This window comes from Culicoides brevitarsis, chromosome 2 (genome assembly GCF_036172545.1).
Source record: "Culicoides brevitarsis isolate CSIRO-B50_1 chromosome 2, AGI_CSIRO_Cbre_v1, whole genome shotgun sequence".
NCBI lineage: Eukaryota > Metazoa > Arthropoda > Insecta > Diptera > Ceratopogonidae > Culicoides > Culicoides brevitarsis.
Window position 1 is genome coordinate 21,775,919 of NC_087086.1, and position 24,435 is coordinate 21,800,353.

At 29.3% G+C, this 24,435-nt stretch overlaps 3 protein-coding genes across 3 annotated transcripts; all 3 read left to right on the top strand.

Moving 5' to 3' along the window:
• Positions 1-294: 294 nt before the first annotated feature.
• On the top strand, positions 295-7,107 carry LOC134828739 (serine proteinase stubble). The gene is made up of 10 exons (XM_063841725.1): positions 295-399; positions 458-2,318; positions 2,379-2,651; positions 5,559-5,701; positions 5,769-5,803; positions 5,915-6,067; positions 6,238-6,353; positions 6,409-6,564; positions 6,750-6,821; positions 6,884-7,107. The coding sequence occupies exons 1-10, from the start codon at positions 310-312 to the stop codon at positions 6,970-6,972; spliced, it is 2,988 nt and encodes a 995-aa protein (XP_063697795.1). The 5' UTR covers positions 295-309; the 3' UTR covers positions 6,973-7,107.
• Positions 7,108-11,499: 4,392 nt separating this feature from the next.
• Positions 11,500-18,693, top strand: LOC134828740 (serine protease filzig). Its single transcript, XM_063841726.1, has 9 exons — positions 11,500-11,611; positions 14,564-14,723; positions 14,801-17,399; positions 17,461-17,599; positions 17,654-17,840; positions 17,906-18,090; positions 18,166-18,281; positions 18,341-18,461; positions 18,530-18,693. Exons 1-9 carry the CDS (start codon positions 11,500-11,502, stop codon positions 18,691-18,693), a joined length of 3,783 nt encoding a protein of 1,260 aa, XP_063697796.1.
• A 1,522-nt stretch (positions 18,694-20,215) lies between these two features.
• LOC134831225 (prohormone-3) lies at positions 20,216-23,802 on the top strand. Its single transcript, XM_063844901.1, has 5 exons — positions 20,216-20,505; positions 22,060-22,165; positions 22,513-22,585; positions 22,654-23,061; positions 23,375-23,802. The coding sequence occupies exons 2-5, from the start codon at positions 22,074-22,076 to the stop codon at positions 23,447-23,449; spliced, it is 648 nt and encodes a 215-aa protein (XP_063700971.1). The 5' UTR covers positions 20,216-20,505; positions 22,060-22,073; the 3' UTR covers positions 23,450-23,802.
• The last annotated feature ends 633 nt before the right edge of the window (positions 23,803-24,435 follow it).

The window sequence follows — 24,435 nt, forward strand, 5'->3', positions numbered from 1 at the left end:
TAATAATTATCATGTCTCAAAAACTAAAAATTTCATAAATTTATTTATTTATGCTTACCATCCTTAGACATTCCTTTATATGTACACAAAAAATATTCAAATGTGTTATTTGTAAATAGGCGTAATTTCAATACCTAATATTTAATTTCTAACGAAAAACAAAACAAAAGAATTGGAAATACTTGATTTGGATGAGTAAAAAAATTAAAACAAATAATTTTATTATTTTTAATTTTTTCAGTTCAATCTCCTCGAAATATTAGGCATCTTCCATGTGTAGCACGTAAAACAGGACTTAAAGGAACATGCATGTTTGCAATTGACTGCTTAAAAGCGAACGGAACTCACTTAGGAACATGCATCGACAAATTTTATTTTGGATCATGTTGTCAGTTACAAGTTAGATTCTTTCTTTGACTATATTTTACCAAATAAAATAATAGAGTTTGCTTTCTAGGTCCCCGAAGAGGCAATTTACCAGCAAGAGATCGTTGATAACAGTATTGACAACAATGTGGTTTCCAATTTTCAGCACTATTCTTCTCCTCAACTAGTGCCCGTATCAACGATTGCAGCTCCTGTTCATCAACGAAGAAATATAACAGCTTCTGTACAAAGAGTGACTTTGCCAACAACTACAAAGAAAAAGCACACTCAAAATGATGTACGAGTGACAACTGAAAATATAAGACTATCCACTTTTCAGCTAGTACAGGAAGCACGTGTAACAACTCCGACACCTACTAAAATACATACAAAACCTACAAAGGGAGCCACTAAAGCACCTGTTAAAGTGACCAATACTACTACTATAAAAACAACAAGTAAAACAAAACCAACTCAGACACCAACTCACAAACCAACGTCAACGACATTGTCGGTCAAAACTACCCCTAAAAAGAATATTAACAGCAAAATCACCATTACAACAACCGTTGCCCCAACCACAAGCCAACGTAAAAATATTACTACGGTAAATAGCTCTCTGCATGATAAATGGTCAACAACTAGACGTACTCCTACACCTGTGATAAAAATTGAGACATCTACGTTTGCTCCATTAAATCAGCAAACAACAACTACTAAAACTACTCCTAAAAGGACTACAACACAAAAGGTTACAGTTCACAAAAGGCCTTCAATCATAACGGGAAGCACATCACATCCAATAACCATGCCCTATAGAAACTTGACAAATCGAAATCCAACAAAACCAACTTCTCCAACAAACAAAACTAGTGGTGCTTACATGGATGCAAAACCGATATATATCAACGTCACACAAACAAAGGCTCCAAGACCAAAGCCAAAACCAACGTCAGAAATTACGATAGTTCCTGCAACATCGCTCAGTTATATAACACAAGAAACTGAGTTTACTACAATGCAGTATGTATCATCCAGTCGTGTCACTACGACACAACGTCCATTGACCACAACGCTTTCTGAACTTATTCGAAACAGTACTAGTTATGTCACCAATACATCATTTAAACCAACGCAGCGTCCAATGAGTAGTACTACAGAGAGAACAGTCACACAAGTTTCTGAAAGCACTTCTGGAGTAAAAACTAGTAGTGTAAAGCCAACACTATCAACATCGAAAATACCCTCTTCTACAAAAACAACAACAAAACACAGTGCCTTAGATATCTCAAATTCGACAAAAAGTACACAACCTCCGCCAACTAAGATTACAACATCCACTAAAATCCCACCAAAAAACGATATAAAATCAACATTACAGACTACAACAAGAATTTCTGTTCGACCAACTCAGTCTACAAAAGAGCAACAAACTACTCAAAGTATAGATTCAAAAAGGAATATTACAACAGCTAAAACAACTACTCCAAAACCATTGTATTCAACTGTTTCGTCAACACAATTCACTAGCAGTTTTAAGCCTAGCACACATTCAACTGAAAAACCAATATTAGTAACATGGATGGTGCCTTTAGTAAACGCTAGCAAAAATGAAACTACAGAATCAGAAATGCAACCTGTTAATTGGGTTCTTCTTTCATCTACACCAGCTGCGAACAAATCCACAAGTTCTCCACAAACAAGTACTTCAAAAAAACCTATTCAGGCGATCTTGAGTACACAGTCAACTACCACTACAGCTCCCAGGACAACAGAAAAGAGTACAAAAAAAACAACAACTACCACCACCTCCAGAAGGCCAACAACGAGGAGTACAACTACCATGAAGCCCATTACTAAGGCCCCTACAACAGTTTCCACTACAACGAAAAAACCTTTACCAATTATTGATGACACTGGAATTCCTGTGTTACTTATACCAGAGAATAGTGGTAATAATATTTGACTTTACAAAGCATTAATACAGACTTTCTTTTCTTTGTACTTGTTAGATTCTTCAACAACAAACCCTTTGTCATACAGCACTGAAGAGATAATAGGTACAAGTACATCTACTAGCATTGAAATAAAGCCACCTCAAAGCACTCAGTCATCATTTGTAACTTCAAATGTGCAAAATGTTTCTATATCAACACAATCTAGCACATTGGAATACAATGCTACTGATTCGCCGTCGTCCCTATTTGGATCCAATTCAACAGATAACTTCTTCTCATCAACAACTCCAGTGATGCCACAATTAGAAGGTGTCGATTATCGTCAAAGTAAGAAACATTTTTTTTTTGTCTAATGGCGCTAAATATGATTATTTGTTTTCAATGAGCAAAAAAAAACAAAATATTATTATTTATTTTATTGAATTGTATATTCGTACAACCGTATTTTTTAAAGTTTTTAATCGAAAAAAGATGATGTTTAAATTAAATTTATATTTTTTATATAAATTGAAAATTTTTAATTAAAAATCGGTTAAAGTAAAAAACTTTTTATTGGATATATTATAAAAAACAAGTTCATTATTGGGCTTAATTTTCATATAAAGTGCAGGGATTTCAATCAAAAAATACAGAAAATAGTCAACAGTTTTGTTTTACCGTCAAATAACCAAAAAGTCAAATAGTTAAAGTTGGTTGCCTTACTTTTGAATTAATTAAAACTATCAATTCAAGTACTATTTTTCAATACTTTTGATTTAAAAATATTAAAAAATAAAACTCACATGATCCTTAAAAAATATATAAATTGTTATATGATGTTATATGTTCTATGAAACTTATTTGACTTTTTTAAGCTTAAAAAAAACAAGTTTACTTTTGGCTGTAAAAGCTCGATAAAACCCACAAACAATGACTTTAAATTTTACTAGAACTAAATCAAATTTAAACTAGAGGATATAGTTTAACCTTCGAAACAAAATGTTTAATTTTCTGATAACTCAAATTTCATAATACTGTAAAAAGAATGCAGTTGTGCAATTTTTATGCCTTTTTCTTACCAGCTTCTTTTTCTCAGTGAATACTCTGAGAATGCGAAGCAAATAGATATTATAACTATGATAAAACAGTAATGACCTTGAAGTAGGTTACACATAAGTAAGTGGTAAGAAAATTAGTTCATTATACTCTGGGCTGTATGTTATTTCTCTTCAATGTACACAAACAGGTTTATGCAATATATGAGCAAAATGTAACAGACAAGTCTCGCGCGGTATAATTGATGCAATAATTATATTCGCATTGAAAATAATAAATATTGGATAATGCAAACAGAAAATTAATTACAAATGTGTGTTTGCATAGATATTCTGTATGTTTCGTTGGGAAAAGTTCAAAAACCTTTATCACGTATTATAAATAAAGTGATATGGCGCAAATGAAAATTAATGTCATTTAATTTGAACTAAGGATGTTCCTTTTACAGTATTAAGAAAAATTGATTCAAAGAATATAATTATATAACCCAACGTTTTTGTATAACAAACTTTTAATTTAACATGCCTACAACACAAACTTTATTTAAGAAATATTAAAGTTGTCGTAAAACCTAAAAAATAAAATTTTTCGGAATAAGTGAGTGCTACTAAAAAACTGAAATAAGATGCGCTTATATGATATTTTAATTCTTTCAGATTTTTTGAAAATTTTAATTGGAAGGGTAGAATGACCTGCTAAATTTTATTTTTATTCTTCATTCGTAGCGTCTAATGTAGGTATATTCAGAAATACTCTTAATTTGAGTGTTTGTGAAAGAGATTATTCAAATTACTTGAGTTCGATGTTTTATCATATTCCAAGAAAGAATATTAGCAAACAGATTTCAACTTTAGTTGGGATTTTTTATTTAAAATATCAGATTCTACGAAATTGAATGTTTAAAAACGTATTATTTACGTTCATCTGGCGCCAAATTAAAAACAAAAACAAAAGTAGAACTTCGAGACTTAGAGTTTGTTTGTTATTTAAATCCATAATGGGATTTGCACTCAGCATTACAAGCTTAAGTCGCATAAATTAAAAGTAACAAAAATGTTTCTGGTCGGTGCTTGACCCTATCAGTATCTTATTCATCTGTAAGCAAATTTTTTTTTTTATTATTTTTGTGATTTTTGGACATTAATTGGCATAATCATAAAGATTATGAATAAAAGAATTATCTTTTATTTCATTATTTAGAAGACATTTTGCATAATGAGACCATTATTTTTCGTTGCTTATTTATGACTTTTATTTTGATTCGTGAATAAAACCTGACGTCAGATACTATTCTTATCAATTCAAATGATAAATTATTTCTTGACTCGAGGGCAAACATTTTAGTTATGTCTCTTTTCTTGAATGTGTATTAAAAGTTGAATCTATTAAGATTACTAATATTTTGAATATCTTCATGCCTGTTATAACAGTTCTTCTTATGCAAAGCTAAAGCTTACTAAATGATTTGATTTGTAACTAAATTCTCGTAACTCATTTAGAAATAAAATTAAAAGTATTTAAATAAAATAACACACTGTAAAAATGAACAAAAAAACACAAAAAAAAACATTCTTTGTTCGTTTACTTGATGACTGTATTCACATTCCAACCTCATCGACAGAAAAGATCGACAGCAGTCAGTTGCTTTCTGCATTCATACCATACAAGTAGTTGTTGTTAGAATTCCTGGTTAATCACACGCAAATTTATTAAAAAAAAACGAATCCTTAGAGAACATACTAGAAGAACAATACTAGAAAAAAAAGTAAATAAAAAAATGATTGAATGTAAATTAATTGCTATTTCGTACAAAAAAAATCATTGTTAAATCGTGAGCAGTGATAATAAAATAATTAGTTATTAGATAAAAACATTTAATTCAAACAATTAATTAATAAATATTTGAAAAATAAACTAATAAAAAATAACTATAGTGAGCACTATATTGTACATATTTACATACTTGATCATAAATAAGTTTCCTCGTTTATTAAAAATACAAAGTTTAATATGATATTTTAAAACCTGCGTATATCAAGGATCCTATGTGCTTGTGACTTATATATATTTTTTTTTTGATGTATTAGTACTTTTATGTCTACATCATTCAAACGTTAAAGTAGTTTTAGTTGTTTGTCAGTTGAAAATAAATAATAATGGCGATTTCGGCACTTAATTCAACATTACTTGTTTTGGCAGTCTGTGGCAAACGTATGTTCCCTGAACCCAGGATAGTTGGTGGAGCTAAAGCCTCCTTCGGCAGATGGCCTTGGCAAATAAGTTTAAGACAGTGGAGAACTTCGACATATTTACACAAATGCGGAGCGGCGTTATTAAATGAGGTATACAAGTGTACTTATTTTTTATTAATCCTTTGTTGTATTTAAAGATTGTATGGTTTGATTTCAGAATTGGGCAATAACAGCAGCACATTGTGTTGATAAGTAAGTTTCACACATTTTTAGAGACAATGTGTCAACTTTATTTTTTATTTAGAAAGAGATTTAGTTGTTTGATTACAGACACAACATTTAAAATTTATTTGCTCTTTTTAGTGTTCCACCGTCGGATCTTCTACTTCGCTTAGGGGAATACGATTTAGCAGTTGAGGAAGAACCTTATGGATATCAAGAACGCCGTGTTCAAATTGTTGCATCTCATCCTCAATTCGATCCTCGAACATTTGAATATGATTTGGCTTTACTTCGGTAAGAACACTTTTAAGAAAAAAATCACTAGTTTAATCGTTTTCCGAATTTTTTTGATTTCCTTAATAAATTGTTTATTAAAGTGAATCATAGGAATTCAATAACGATATTATAACCCTTCTTAATTTTATACTTTATATTTCTTTCACTTTCGTTTTGATAAAAAACAGTTTTTATGAGCCGGTTATATTTCAACCAAATATCATTCCTGTTTGTGTACCAGATAGCGACGAGAATTTTATAGGTCGAACGGCCTATGTGACTGGCTGGGGACGATTGTATGAAGGTAATTTTGTAATTGTTATTTTTAATTTTTTTTTAAATTATTGATGTTATTTTAGACGGCCCTCTACCAAGCGTTCTTCAAGAAGTTACAGTACCTGTAATAAAAAATGATATTTGCGAAGGAATGTATAGAGCTGCTGGCTACATTGAACATATACCACACATCTTCATTTGTGCCGGATGGAAAAAAGGTGGATACGATTCGTGTGAAGGTAATTTTTTTGTATTAGGCTGCTTTTATAAATGAAATTCAACAGTTTTGTTCGAAATTTTTGAAAAAAGGAGAGGCAAAAAAAATAGAAATACTTTTTTTCATATAAAATGCCAAATTTAAATTTTTAATAAAAAAATAATTTTTTTCTTTCAACTTTGAGTTTAATGTGCATCAATATTTCAGGAGATTCTGGTGGTCCGATGGTGATCCAACGTCATGACAAACGATTTTTACTTGCAGGAGTTATATCATGGGGTAATTTTAACTGTGTAATTTGTAATGTATCAAAAATGTAAACTAATAACATATTTTTAAAGGTATTGGTTGTGCTGAGCCAAATCAACCAGGCGTATACACTCGCATTTCTGAGTTCCGAGATTGGATAAATCAAATTCTGCAATTCTAAGATAAAGTAGTTTTATATGATTGCAAAAAAATATTTGGGCTACAAGCGCCTTATGAGAAGAAATCTTGTATAAATCTCTAGACTAGACCATATATTTTTCCTCTCCTGGGAATCTTTCATGAGTCAACTTTTTTCTGTCTAGCGACCAATATAAGGTAAAATTTGTATCTAGTGATATTTTAATTTATTCATTTATCAAAATATTAAAATGCGATACGCAAAAATGTACATTTCGAAATATTTTTTTCTAATTTATTCATTAAGAGGACCGAACATAATTAGTTGTAATAACATTTTATATTTTTTAGTTTATATAATGTCTTTTATGCAACACAAAACAAGAATCATCGATTTTCGCTCAATTCTTTAATAATGTTTAAAAGAAAAAAGTATATATAAGATTTTAAACATATCAAGAGAATATTAAATAGCAAAAAACATGAAAATTTTCAAAAAAGGCAAGGCGGTAATATTTGTACTGCTCTCGATATTGTTTGCTGGGACCTTGTTTATTCAGAAAGCTGTTCAAAATTTTTGACCGTTAAGTTTATTCAAAAATTTTTGGGTGTTTGAATCTGGAAGATTTCAAAGTGATAAAATTCAAATATTATTTTCCAGTGATTTCATTGTTTTGATGTTTCGACTAAGAATTTGAGCATAGTCATAAATTCAATTTTGTACATAGTTTTTAATTAACATGCGCCTAAATTTTAGAACAATATTAAAAAATGAAGCATTTATTAGATAACGTTTAAAAAATCCATTTTAAGTATGTATTTTTTTTTCATTTAAATTATATTGAATTGACTTATTTATTATTTATTTTTAATTAGGTATATAATAATTCAAACATATTTTTAATAAAAACGCATATGATTAAAAATACATATATTTTTAATTGTAAATAGTCAGACTAAATAGAAGGTGAGAGAATAAAAAACAGCTGCAAAACGAAATCTGTGAAATTTAAATAGATATAGCTCATATGAATAGACATAAATAAAAATAATAATACAATTTAGATGTTTAATTTGTTATTTCATACTTTTTTAAGATTTTATATTCTCTTTAAAAAACTGGTAAGTATGTGTCAATGTGTAAAAAAATGAATAATTCTTATTTTATTAATGATGTTGCCAATAGGGATATATTGAATAATCACATAAATATGTGAAAATATTTAAAACCAAATTTGATGTGCAAAAGTATCGAAAGTCTTCATAATATATTTTACTTAAAACATTTGAATTAGTGTTCTCCTCATATACATGTCGACATGCATGTATGCAGCAATATATGTCGATATGCATATAGCATAAAATTTACATGTCGACATGTAAAATGTGAAAATTAAAATATTTTGAAGAAAATTTGTTTTTTAAAGAAAAAAAAATAAAATATTTTTACTTTGTTAGTTGCTATTAAAGACCGATACAATAAAAGTCAAATGTTTTGGATTAAGTAGCTCTTAAAAACATAACGACACATAGATTTTTCATATTTTTGAACAAAAGTTTTGAGACTTCAAAAAGAGGTAATTCAATAATTTGAAAATCGGTATTCGATATCACTTTCGATATTTATTAATATTTATTAATTTATTTTTTGATCAATTTTGAAAATTATTTTATTCAATTTATAATTCATTTTTTATTTAGTGTGAGAAAAAAAATATTTTTTCTTTTAAAAGCTGAAATTCGGACTATTGAAATTTGTGAGCATGTTGCATGTGCCGAACACTAATTTGAATATTGTGTCGGCCTTACAAAATACATACCTATGTTTATAAAAACTTTTAGAAATATTTATTATCAGTATTGAATTACTTTTAGATAAATACATTTAATTAAAACAATACTTGTTCTGCGGTGTTAAATTTATGATAAAATCTAAGTCAAAACATATGGACCGTATCATTAGTAATTTTAATGGGAGGATTAAGATGCTTAATGGTTTGCTTTAAGCAAATATACAGAGCGGTAACTATTCAAATTAAATATAATTTTGCATTTTCAAAAATAGATGAAGTTTTGTTTTAAGAATTACAAATTTAAATGACCTTGATAATTATTCCTACATTATCTGCATTCTCTCATTCAATTTAAATCTATTACTTACTTTACTTTACTACTTGATAACTTACTTGATAAGTAAGTAAAGTTTACGTTCTTTCGCGAGTTTCGTCGATGAATAATGTGTTATCCAGTTTTTCAAGCTTAAGTAGTTGTCAAACGATCGAAATCTCTTCTCAATTTTTGGTCTCTAGTCATAGACTTGTATCAACTAAATATAAAAAATCATTCCTCAGAAGTCATTATAAAGTAAAACATTTTTTTGTCAAAACTTCAATTTTTAATCAAATTTGCTTTGTAAGAACTAAAACCTTTTATTTGACAATTTTTGTTATAGCCACCATATGTATGAAATCAAGGTATCAAGTCACGTTTTAGCTCATTTTCATAGAAACCTCCAAAGGGGACGCTATAGTCTTGTGGTTAGCGCGTTCGGCTCCTACCTTCAAGGTAGTGGGTTCGATCCCGATAATCGCAAAAATTATTTCGACTCCAAGTGTCTTTTTCGGGCTGAATAATTATTCTAATACATTTAAATAATTATTATAGTCGGATTTGGATGCAAAAAACCACCGGACTCAGCTCCAAACTCCATTGAAAACTTACCGAGAAGGTTTGGATGAAAGAAAAGTTTCAATTGGACAACTCTGAACTCTGACACAAAGAAATTATCCAATAAGGATCGCGGTGACAAAGAGCAGATCACTAATGAAGCAAAAGGAATGGAACGAGCATAAATGCACAAAGTGACAGAGACAAAATAGTACATCTCTCTACGCAGCAATCTGTAGCTTCATATGTATTCATCTATGATTTAAGATATTCAATTACAATTAGAAATGTTCTACTATACCGATAATGTAATTGGAGTTAAAGAGAAAAATTGTTATACGATAATAATAATAATACCAACCTCCGTAACCGATACGGAAAATCTAAGAGTAAGGAATTTCATATTCTGAAATAAAATTGGTCAAACAGTGTAATATGTATAAAGGTATTTTAATATTTCACTCTCATGTTTTTAGATGATCAGTCATTCAAAAAACAATTATTTACTGGATGATCAAGGATTTTACAAAACTTGTTTTATAATAAAATCCATTTGACTCAATGAATTTAAGGTTAATTCATTTAAAGTGCTTAGTAAAGCAGTTAATCTCTTAGTAGACCATTTCTTTTTTTTTACTAAATTTCTTTTATAGTACCTACAAACAGAATTAACACCAAGCACGACATATGTTAATTAATGTTAAACGAAGAAGTATTACAAATATGACGAATCAAATTGGTATTGAATGAGGAGGAATTACTGTTGTTCATAGTGTTTGAAATTTATTTATACGTGCCCATGATATTTTCTTTATCATCTAGAAAACTGTATGTGTGTAATACATTTTTCTCTTTCGAAAGTGGGTATAGAAAGATACACATACCTCTATGAAATAAAATTGCGCGTTTAAAGAAGACTATATCAATATACACGTACTGTAGTATAACTTAAAAGTTGTGAAAGAAGAAAGAATGTATATTTCGGTTAGTTAGTTAGATTCCGGTAACCATTTGATAAAGACGTGCACTTAAGTTACCGTTTTTTATTTTTATTTTCGTCATCTTGTTTAATAATTAATTTTTTTTTTTTTTTAAAAAAGGCATTGTGTTTAAATTTCTCAAAGAATTTTCTTTTTAAAAATAAAGTGTAAATTAGTGTGAGAAATTTGATTTTTCAAAACTATCTAAAATGAAACAATCTAAATTACAGTTTTAGTTTAAAATAAATGTACAAAATAAGAAAAATTAAATGATAAATCACTTTGGTACAAATTTGTGATTTATATAGTTGGAAGCATATTCGCTGTGTTTTCTCTCCAAAAAACTGTCTTAAAAAATTAATATAAGATGACACAGAAAGAAAAAAAATATAACAAGGTTTTTATTTCACTTTTGTAGCACATACGAAGCAACAGTTCATTAAAAGAAAGTAGAATGCAAGTGCATTAAAAATAAGTAAAATATGTGTGACTTCAAAAAAAATGCAAATTTTTATAGATGAAGGCATTGTTTTTAAGCAATATGTAGATAAGACGAAAGTCGATCAGGAAAAGTGTAGCAGTGTTTCTTTCAAGAAGAAAATCAACAAAATATAATTATATGAAGTAAAATTAAGGAAATGTTTCATTACTAACGATATCAAAAAAGAAAGATTGTCATAAAAAATACTTTACTCATATGTGAATCATCAATATATATTAAAAACCTGAACACACATTGAACACTAATCAAACAGCGGCAACGACCTACTTTTGATTTACCAGTTCTTCCAGTAAAAAGTACGACAACGATTAAAACATAACCGATCACAAAGAAGTAAAGAAGAAATTTATTCATAAGTAAAAGAGAAAAATCTCGTTTTTAAATCTCAATACAAATTAACTTTGTTAAGTATACTGAAAATATGAAGCGTGTTATATTAAATTCATTATCATCGACTATATTAGTCGTTTTGGTTGTTTGTTGTTGTGTTCTAGACATCACAGTGGTTGGATTAAGCTCAACAAGGGAAAGAGGTAATTTACTGATTTGCACAGCATCTATAACATTTTGGAGGCATAAGATATTCATTTCATTATAAAACTATTTTTTTTATTATTTATGATTTCATGGTTCAAAATAAGGTATATTTAAATTTGACAATATCATATAATTTTTCTCTTATCAAAGTCACCAATAGTGCATTTCAGTCATTTCAAATACAAACTAGTTTTCAATAAAAGTCTCTTAAGATAATTTTTGTGTTTCTTGTATATCAGACAATACGTTCATGCTCCAAATCCACCATTAATCTACAAGGTTTGTCAATGTGAAAATAGTGTAGGCCTCAAAAAACAATTATAGAAAAGAAAAGTCAATTAGATATGCAATGCACGAAAAATTGCGCTGTCAAAAAAATTTCTACAACTATATTGTGGTTATCAAAACCATCATCGTTATTGGTGTACTTACCTTTGACTATGTTAATATTTGATGTGAAAAGACAAACAGTTTCTCTTTCTATTTTCACCTTGAAAATAAATTGAGAGCGAGCAATGGAGGGTTATCGTCATACTTTTTTTTACTACTTAAGTATTGGCTTTTATTGCACGACGATAACAAATTGATTGTTTTACTCAAATTGCAAATCAAGCTATGGTGTGCTTTTCATAACATTAAGAGGAACAACTAAAAAGAAAGCTAAAGAGTAAAAGAAGAGAACTCTAATTAAATTATTTGATTTTACTTTCTTTTTTACTCAAAAGGATTTTTTTTTCAATTTTTGTCTTTTAATTCAAGAAATAACAGAAATTAACAAAATTAAAGTTTACGTAAAATGTCTTTAAAATGAAAGCATGAAAGGGAAAAGTGACACTTTGTTTTTACAGAGTTTTACAGACATTACATTTCTCTATATTAAGCTTTATTTCCCATTTATTTTAATCATACCATAGTGTCTGTGATAAACTGTGGTAGTGAATTCTTCTTCTATTTATTTTCAAATCAATTAAATTATGTTTTGAATTCATGATATACCGTCGCATACCTTTGAATGAATTAATGCAAAATGGTGGATATCGCTCATATTTGATGCTAACATGACTTTATGAGGCGCACTTGCGATATCAAATCCTTTACTTCGCATCTTCCAGTTTTGTAGAGTAGTTTCTAAGGGTCCTTTACCGATGGCTCACTAACACTACACTATTGTTGCATTAAAATCATAATGCATTTAAGAGTAATTCAAAATATATATGTACCTTATAAAGTTGTTAATTAAACTAAATCTAACATACGTAAATATGTATATGCACATAATAAAAGCGCCAGTGGTTTTAATATAATTATGATTGTTTTCTGAACTAGTTATTTTCATGATTAAGTAAATATTCAGGACACTAACGGATTTACTTATTGAAATATAATACATATTGTGTCTTATTATTTATTCTATTAAGGTAAAATTCCAATATATATACGATTTTGCTATAATGTTTTTTCTCATATGAGACACGTAACTACTTCACTTTCAAATTTTATACAAGTGTGAGAACTAAGAGGATGATCAGAAAGAAAATTCTCAGATAATTAAAGAACAACTGATAACTGTTTACAGATAAAACAAGTTTCACGCGTATCTATAATGAAATGACGAGTGATGATGATCGTTTTTGAACGATATAAACGATGAAAGAGTTATGTCATATCGACTGTTTTATATTATATTTTCTGAAATTTTATAGACATAAAGAATAGGAACTATGATTATTATCAGTAAAAACCGAAGAGTGCAGAGATAAATAGTTTAATATAATTTTATTATATAAGTTTGTACTCTTTTTTATTTATCACTAAGGCCATTAAATTTAATTTTTTCACTTTGTCATCCCCCCACTCCTCCAGGTTTGACGAAAAAATTCATTACCTTAGTTCCCATAGTTCCCTTAGTTCCCATAGTTCCCAAAAGTTCACATAGTTCCCTTAGTTCACAAAAGTTCACATAGTTCCCAATAGTTCCCATATTGGGAAGAAAAAATTTTTGGGCACAGATGACACACACACACACACACGACAAGTCGAGTTTAATATCGCATTTTTTTTCTTCGTAATGCAGTAAAAACTTTGACAGTTTTTGGTACTTTTTGATTAAAAAAAAAAACGATTAACGAAATTTCGATGATTTAGATTTTTAGATTTAGATGATCTACTCTGTTAAGATTCAGAGGAGTTATATATGAATATTTTTTTTCAAATCATTGTTAATAGGTATCAATATACCTCATTCTTTAAGAAGTTTATTTTATCATTTCCTTCAAAGTACAACAGACACAAGAAAATGAAAATTGAAAAGTAAATAAATGTTACAAGGTCAGGTTCAATTACACTTTCATGGTTTGCAATTCACTTTCCTCTAAGAAAAATTAGTATTTTTAATGTTTAATAAAAAAAAACTGAGACTTTAATATTTACTTTGAAAGTGTAAAACAAAATATGCAAACAAAACCTGATTTAACGTCTTTATTCGTGTCGTGTTGAATGCACGTTTTTTAAGAGATGTACGCGAAATAAACGAAAAAACATCAACAGTGAAATTCTTGGACGAACAAATAAATGAAAATTAGGTCATATAATTATGTTGTATTGTTTGCGTCAGTATAAGGTACGGTTAACGATAACCAGGTTTTTTCATGTTCGTTTTCGCAGTTATTTCTAAGTAGTTTGTTAAAAAAAAAAGTTTATGATCAAATTAATACTTTTTTACTTAATTTAGTAAATAATAAATTGAGTTAAAAAATATTTACTAGTTGCTTTTGAAACGCTATAAATTCTTCATATTCGCAAAAATGGCGAAAGTAAACTTTAAAAATATCTAGTACAGTTTATTATTTTCGAATTTTAACTTTCTATGTATATTCTATTCTAGTGCATTAATTTTATCATATTGTAAACTAATAGTACTAATCTACATTTTTAATTTAATATTTTAGAAAACAGAAAATTTTTCGGTGGTTACAGAATAGCTCCAAAATTTTGTAATGCAACAAGACTTCAACCAGGGACTTCAAAGCCCCGAGGACCTACGATCTGCATGTTTAATCACGAATGTTCTCAAAGGAATGGAGAAGTTGTTGGAGCATGTATGGATGGGTAATTTAAAAAAAAAATTATACATACGTAAACAATCATCAAATTAAATAAATCGTTCGAATTGTTTTTCCTTTCAGATTTTTATTTGGTACCTGTTGTCTTTTAAAAGGTCAAGAGCATAATGGACATGAAATGGATGATGATTACATTGAAGAGATGCCACAATCAAATTTAGCGGCTGTTAGTTCATATGAAAGATATGGAAGCGCCCAAGGTGATTCGTATTTAGACAAAAAGAAATATCAAAACGAATATGACTTTCAAATGGACCCAGATATGGTTGAAAAGTATGAAAAGCTAAATGAGGCAACGGGATACTTTTATTCAACGACGAGCATTCCAGAAAGCGAGGCACATACAACAACTATAAACTCTATTGTTGGAAGACAAACAACGACAGAGGCACCTTCTTATCAAGAGGAAACTGTGGCTCCAACAACAAACGTTTATTTGCCCAATATTTCTAGTCATAAATATAGCGAAGAATTGCCGTCAGCTTTGTTGAATAAATTTTCGAATCAAGAAACTATTAATCCCATATCATCAGTTGAAATAACATCATCGACAACTAATGGGATTGACGACATTTTTACCTCCAGCAACGTCCATTATATAGGAAATGTTTTACGAGAAAATGTGGACAGTACGACTAATCGAGAATTTAATGATATCACCTACGAAGACGATTCATATGATACCGAAACTTCCAACTATCCAACGACTACGTTTTATAGAAAATCCACTTCAACAACGGAAAAACCTCAACATAATACGCGTGTCACTTACCCAAAACCTCAATTTAGGCCAAAGCCCACAAAAGAATCTACAAACAATTACATCCTTGTCCAAACGGTTTCTAATGAAAGATACAACGATTCAAAAACCGCAGTTTCAGAACCCAATTTGGAATCGATTGAGTCAATTATTCTAATGTTGAATGATACTAATCCGGGACCATCTTATGATACTGATATATCAACCGAAAGAATCGCTCCTGATAGTACTGAAATGGGATACTATTCCACGTATTCTGATGAATATGATACAACACAATATAGTACAAATCGTTATCGTCCAGTAACGAGAAAGCCAGCATCGCGTCCGTCTTTTTACACAACAACTTTTCAGCCAGACTCTTATCAAGAAGAAACAGAAATGTACAGCAGTCCATACAGTCAAACGAAACGACCGAATATTGAAGCTATTAAGGCCCAAACTACTTATTCGTACTACGATCCATCGTTCCAATCAGGAAGCAGTACACACTATTTTTCGCCAAGCACAAATTCTATCAGTGTATCTAGTTCGAAAAAGCCGTATAGTAAACCCACAACTCAAATAACATATAGCACTGCCGCTCCGACTATTGAGATCATTAAAACAACAGTTGGCTCTAAGCAACCCTCGACTTTTAGTACCAGTGCAGGAACCAAGGTAAATAAAATTAAAACGCCTACTTCAGCATCTTCTCGTCCCTCCTCATCAAGTAGTACAACTTCTACACGACCCATCAGTACAACGCAACGTATTAAGGTGTCATCAACTCAAAAGCAATCAACAACTTCTACTAAAGGAACACGTAAACCACCATCAACAAGCTATGTTTACTCTCCTTATCCCACTAAGCGACCTGGTGCATCAGAAAAAACCTCTACATCTGCGAAACCTACAAAAAAAATTAGCCAATCACAACTAGTCACAGCAGGTACCCGTCTTCCGGGCGAATTTATTGTACAGTCTAAGCCTGTTACGCAGGCTCGTCCAACATCAAGTAACAGCTATTTTTCAGTGCAAGATAGTGTGACAAGCAGTCGGCCAAACCCTACTGTTTACATTACTCCAAAGCCCAACGTGAACTTAATAACGTCAAGTAACTATGGAAATAATCCCGGAGGTAGTTCGACACCGGGTGGAACAAATAAAATTTCAACCGGCAACATGCCACAAGGCGGAATCTCAGTAATATATAATGAAAATCCAGCTGTATTGATTCCGGCACCAGCCGACTTCGATAATGAAGGATACTTTGGAGTCTCGACTACAATGCGTCCTATATCTGACCAACATTTAGTAACACAAACATCGATTTTCACGATTGGCAAAAGACCATCAACAATTCATGTGTTTGCCCCAACAACACCTTCTTCCGTATTACATTATAATGATATAAACGATTACAAAACAGGACAAACATCCATGATTCCAATAAAAGGAGTTACACATGCAGCTACAGATGATCTGATAAACTTTCCTCCAGTCCGAAATCCAAACTTAAATCTTACCAATGGAGTGCCACCAGGAGTTCATACTGGAGTAAACTTCAGTGAAGAGGAGGATACTGCTGAGACAACTCCCGTATTTGTCGAAGACGAAGTGCTGCATAACAAAATGGATTTATTAGTAAGCAAAATTGTTGCATCATTGCAAAATAATTTTGATGATTTGGCTGACATGGTATATGAAAGACGAAACGTGACCATTTTGAAAGATCCATCCGAGGATGCGGCTACATTAAAACCAAGTAGACGTCCTACTACTAGAAAACCAATTACAACTACCAAAAGAGCAAAAGTTACTACGACAAAAAGACCATTGAAAGCAACTAGTAAAAAACCAGCAACTACAAAGAAACCATCAAGTAGCAAAAGACCTAGTACAAAGCGACCTACATCAAAGGTGATACAATGCTCCTACTTTAAGTTAAGGGTATATCATACATATTATTATTATTTTTTAGGTGACAACAAAACCTACTAAGCGCGTTACTACAAGCACAGAAACGGCAACATTAGCTGACGATTACTACGATGAGCCAATAGATGACAATGAAACCGGGGCAGAAGAACAATTACCGTCTTTTGGAAATGCAAGAATACGTAAGGTCACTTTTCATAAATTTTTTGGTAATCTACATATAAAATTTATTTTAGAATGTGGCGTACGTCCCCAAGTAAAGTCCGGTAGAATAGTCGGTGGAAAATCTGCTCGTTTTGGAGAATGGCCATGGCAGGTACTCGTAAAAGAATCAACATGGTTAGGGCTATTTACCAAAAACAAATGTGGTGGTGTTTTGATAAACAATAATTATGTAATGACCGCTGCTCATTGTCAACCAGGGTAAGAAGAAAAAGTAAAATATTCTTTAAAAACTAATATCACATCATAATTATCTCTCAAAGCAGCTTCCTTGCGTCATTAGTTGCGGTATTGGGTGAACATGATATTTCTGGCGAATTGGAAGCAAAACGTTCAATCACAAAAAATGTCAAACAAATCATCGTACATAGGCAGTATGACCCAGCAACATTTGAAAATGATTTGGCATTATTGCAATTAGAGAGCCCTGTGCACTACGATACGCATATTGGTACTAATATTATATTCTTTTAACTAATACACAATTAAAACACAACTAATGACAATAACACAATTTGAATTTCAGTTCCGATATGCTTACCACCAGATAGTGCAGATTTTACTGGCCGCAAAGCTACTATAACAGGATGGGGACGTCTTAAATATAACGGTGGTGTTCCGAGTGTTTTGCAAGAAGTTCAGGTGTGCTCAAACTAAAATGCAATATAAATTACTTTCACTATATTTTGTATATATTAAAGGTCCCCGTTATGGAGAATAGCGTTTGTCAGGAAATGTTTAACACAGCAGGGCATCAAAAGAAAATTTTACCATCATTTTTATGTGCAGGTTATGCCAATGGACAGCGTGACTCTTGTGAAGGTTTGTTTTTTTTCTCCAATTGATTTATTGAATTTTTTTTTTCATTAAAAAATACGAATACAATTTAGGTGATTCGGGTGGACCATTAGTTTTACAGCGCTCAGATGGTAGATTTGAATTAGTAGGAACGGTTTCTCATGGAATCAAATGTGCTGCTCCTTATTTACCAGGTGTCTATATGCGAACAACTTTCTACAAACCTTGGATAAAAAGTGTAGCTGGCATAAAATAACAGAAATAGAATAGAAATAAAAAATAACTTAAAAAAAAAATAGAAAGAAACATTAAATTGTATTTTTTTACTATCAATTTTATTTATAAATTGTTATATTAACATAATTTTTGAAAATATGTATTAGGACAATAAGTTTAAATCATAAATAATGTAGAAAAATTAATTAGTACATCTAAGTTAATTTATTAGATTGAATGGAGGTGAATGATCAAATGTAACATTTTTCTTTAATTTAATTTATTTATTTTGTATTTCCTTTTTAAAAGATAAATTTAATATAAGAAGACGAATTTTAAATTATTTTATGAATAACGCAAAGAGACGAAATATAAATTACAAATAAATCAACAGTTTCAAGCAAATATTTCAAATGCCGTTTTTTAATGTCTTTACCTTAAAATCCAAAATATATGTTTCCTGGCTTAAAATGTTGGCTTAAAATATATGTTTCCAAACTCAAAAGTGTTTATAAATGTAATTTTACCAATCTTGACGCAATCACAAATGTTTACGACTGGTATTTCGAAAGATAATTTGAAATGAAACTAGGATTGTCCAAAATTTTTTGAAAACGAAATTGGGGTCAGAAGTTTTTAAATAGGAATTTGTATTTCGGTAAAAAAAGAATTACTAAAATTAGATTTTATTATTTAAAACAATTGATTCACAATCTCACAATTGGAGTCATTTGGTTCACAATTGGTTCAAAATTTTAGAGGTTTAATGTTTAGGATACTATTTATTTACTGATATATGTATATACTAATATGTACATGTTTACTAATTCAAAGCCATGTTATAAACAGGTGTAGTAACTTAAAAATCAATATGACAATGAAACATTGCATGAACATGCACAGCACAATGTTGTTCGAAAATAAAAGGTCTTATCGCTACTGTTTCATGTAAAAATATTTTTTTCATGTGTGACTTATGAATAATAAAAAAGTTTAGTCCCACGCATCGAGTATAATATTGTATTATTTTTTGGTACCATTGACACTTGTAGTTTGTTCTCTCCATAATTCTAATGCTTTCAGTATGCAATGTATTTCTTTCCATGATAAAATAAATATAGTTAAAATATTAATTTGCATTCTTAAGTAAAAAAATATAACGAAATTCAGTTTCATTGAAAATTTCTATTGATATTTTACGGATTCCATCAGCTTACCTACCTCAACACATTTGTGACGTAAATTTTCCGTATGGCATGTGCTTTGGGTTTTTGTTCACGTTCTAAAATAAAATGTTCTACACGCAAAAAAAGGAAAATAAACTTTCCACCCACACACAAAAGTTGTACCTTACCGTGTTGCGATGGTGCATGTATATTCAAAGAAACACGCTTCCACCAACACCAACTGCATTTACCAAAGTATAATATTTGACCCATTCCTAAAACTACGCATGCGTTCAGAAAAATACCGAAGCGAAAAGCACAAGCTACTACCAATACTACATTCGTACATATTCATTCATTTACATGGCACGAAACACACAAATTACTTCTTAATAAAACTTTTTCCGCAGTACTTTCGGGTTAGTATTCGTGTGAAGCTTCATTTATAAAGTTCAACTTACTCAGATTCCTTGGTTCAATAAAATACTTGTTGTGCAAAAAAAGTTCAATTAGAAAGCCCGTCTGTAAAATTACCTATTTGTACGGAAGAATTTCCAAATTAACTTGTTTCTGCTTAAGTATAAAATTATATTAAAAAAATAAAACACATTTATGTAAGAAATTTATTACTCAAACAATAAAATAAAAGTGATTGTGAAAGAAAAAGTAAATTTTCCGTGAAACAGGTAAGAATTTGCTACAAATATATCTTTTTGAACCTTTTCTGTTTTTACTATTAAAATATAAAGAAATTTAATACATTCACGCGTGTCCAAACAAACTCATAACAATTCCCTCCATTTTAAATAATTATTAGGTACATATTTCTACAATTCAAAATTTCTGAATATTTTCTATTTTTAATTGATTACACAAACTTGAGTATGTATAACAGCTTTTAACATTTTTTCATTAAACATTATAAAACAATAAATTATGGAGGTTTAAGATTGCAAAGATTTATACAAACATTTATTTTAGGTTTTGAAACATTTTAAAAGTTTAAAGAAAATAAAATTTATTGACCTTGAAAACTTTTACAGAGAACAATAATTTTTTAATTCAAAACTATTGAAATGAAACTTAATTCTTTTGAGTTTATGTACTCGTAGTGAAATAATGCAAGTTCGCAGTTCATCTTTAAAAAAATGAGTGAGTTTAAAAAATCATGTACAAAAAAGTAAAGTAAAATTTTATAGTTAAATCTTAATTTATGAATGTACGAAGTCCATTGGGGTCATTCGTTTAGTTTTATTAAAAAACGCGCAATATCAATGGGTGTGGAAAATGATTAATATATGGTCTTTTACTGAATCTTTTTCTTTTACTGAAATTAACATTTGTTACTTCATTAATAATAATTTAAAAGTAGACGAAACAAATCCCAACCATTGTCCAAAATGTTCCTTCAAAAACGATTGTAGTAGCTGCGGCTAGGACCTTCATAAATGTTTATTTGTAAATATGTATTGATTGTATGAAAAGTTCCGACAAATAAAGTTAGGTTATGTTTTTATGTTTAAAAGTAAATGATAATGCATCTCTGAAATGTTCACAACAAACTCTGTGAGAATAGAAAATGTTCTTTTAATTTAACTAATGTGTTTTGCTTTGCGTTTTGTGGAACAAAAATATTATTCTTTTTTTTTTAATTTCTCATAGAAAACTTTTTGAATTGTTGCATCCTTGTCTATGATATTGTTATTTAATTATTGTTTTGAATTGGTTTTTATTTTCAAAATAAAGTTTTCACTTACACTTTTTACACTTTTTTTGATTGTTTATTTAAATTATTCTTTAAATTAATTAAAAATTTAAATTAAAATAAATTAATATTTTTGAAATTTTTTGTTTGAAAAGTAACCCAATTTTCTGTTTACGTTAAAATCATACAAAAATCACAAGAAATTCGCGTTAACAAGATGTTTTATATACATATATATGTATGAAAAATTTTTATAAGTCACGTTTTTTTTTAATTTTTATTTTAAGGGAATTTATTTAAATGTTTTCCACTTTTGAGTTCAAATTGAAAATAATATAAAGTAAAATTAATTAACGTTAAAAATCAACGTTTCAAGTCTAAAAACGTTAAAAAATTAAAAACAAAAATTCAAAAATATATTTTTTTTATTTCCCCCCTCTCTCATAAAAATCCTCATTGGACAAAAAATGAAAATATTAAATTTATTCGCCTTAGTATTAAAGATTTAAATGAATATTTTTAAATATAATTTCAGAAAAATATAAAATAATGAGATCTTCAATAATCTGGATAACCGTTCTTGCAACAACTATTCCACTATTTATATCAGAAACTGACGCATGGGGTGGAGTATTTAATAGGTAACTTAATTTTTATAAATTTTGTTATAGTGTCAAAGGTTTAAAAATATAAATACATATACATAATTTTTGATTTTCACTGTCATATAATAAAAAAAAATGTTTATCATTTTACAAAGCTATTGTAGATTACTATTGTAGACTTAATAAAATCGAAACAAGCAAAAAAAATAAAGTGTAAATCTACGAAAATAAATAAAAGCTCTAGAATAACAAAAATTTGTTTACGATATATATGATGGTGAACGTCGACCAGAATAGTTCGAAAAGTTTTTGCTTGGTTCTAATTTTTTGAATTATCTTCACACACACTCTGAATTACTAAGCAAAGATTTATAATTTTTTAGGTTTTCGCCAGAAATGCTGTCAAACTTAGGATATGGAGCACATGGAAGTGCATATCGTCAACCTTTTTTTCAGGTATTTAAAATATTTCTCAATATGTATCACTAATTTAACTATTTACTTCACATAATGTATATGTTTAGGATGAAAACTACTTAGAAGACGAACAAACCAGTGACGATGAATGCTATGGCAGACGTTGCGTTGCCAATGAGCATTGTTGTCCAGGTACTGTATGTGTGAATGTTGATGGAATTATTGGAAATTGTCTATTTGCATACGGACGAAAGTTGGGTGAATTGTGCAGACGTGATGCTGATTGTGAAAGCGGATTAGTATGTGATGTTGCGGCTTCTAGTGGAGCATCTGTATGTCGCGCTCCGATGGTTTTGGCTAAACAGTATGCTGAAGACTGTCATACATCGACAGATTGTGATATTACACGAGGTTTATGCTGTCAATTACAAAGAAGACACCGACAACAACCACGAAAAGTTTGCTCTTATTTCAAAGATCCACTAGTTTGTATTGGTACTGTTGCTGCTGATCAAGTAAGTTCAAATGGTCATATTTATACATTTTTTTGCATGCCAATAAGGCAGTTCCATTTTTTTTTCCGAAGTTTTGTTTTTATAAAGTCGTTCAAAAATCCAAAAACTAATCAAGAGTTTCTTAAAAAATTCTAAAAAAGAAAACATCAAAATAATGGTATTTTTGCGAAAGTTTCAACTTTTGTTTTTAATTTTATTGACTTTTCAAAGGTGGTAAGAGACAAAAACTTCGAAAAAATTGGAGCGGCCCAAATCACTTTTGTTTTGCAGAATTTTTTAAATAATTCAAATTAAATATATTTCTGTATTGTAGGTGAAAAACGACATTGAACACACAGCTGGTGAGAAACGCATCGCATCATACCGACATGGTATGAATACAATATAAGAAGTAGAAAAATAAAGGCTCTAAATTCTACACTCACTGAAATTGTTAAATTATTTTCTAGATTATATTTAAAACGTATTTATTTGGTAGCTTATACGATAAAAAGTTTGAATCTTTTTCGAGTTATTTTACAAAATATAACACAAATATACGATGTATGAAACTAAATAAAACATATCAAAAATTTAACAAAAATAAAAAAAAAAACATATCAATCGATGTCCTTTTAAAACATATATGATTCTAGAGAAAAGTTTATAAAACGAATATGAAAAACATTATTATTTATACTTAAATATTTTTAATAAACTAATTATATATTTTTTTAGTTTTAATAAGTTATAAAAAATGACATTTGAATCAATAAATCTCTTTCTAATACGACATATTTGGCAAAATATTGAAAGCATTGAGCCTAAAGAGTCAAATTGTTTTATTGTTGAATTTAGAAGTAATTTAAGTATTCCATTTTGAATAAGACTACACAACCGAAACATATCAAATGTAATTGTGAATTAAGCTACTGAAAACATATCTTATAGCGTAAGCATATTATAATATAAATACTAAGTAAAAGAGATATATAATATTGAAAAATATATTACTGGCTGAGGCATAAATTAAATAAAATATATATTACATTATCAAAAAAAAAACAAATTTCAATTGCTTAGTGATAAAAATGAGAAATCAATATATAATGTAAATCGAAAAATAAAGACTATCATAAAAAATCTAAAAACTTATAAATGTACATTAATTTTTTTTATTATATTTTACTTGACAATTATGTTAAAAACTCTAAAGTTTGTTTTAGATTAAAAAAAAAACTGAAATCTTTAAAAAATTTTGTTAAATAAAAAATGTAGAAATTAAATCATACCTACAAATATGTACATATTATTTATTATGAAATACTCAAGAAAGGACTATCGTTTTCTTATAAAATTACGGTATATGACATATATGTTGAATTAATTAAAATA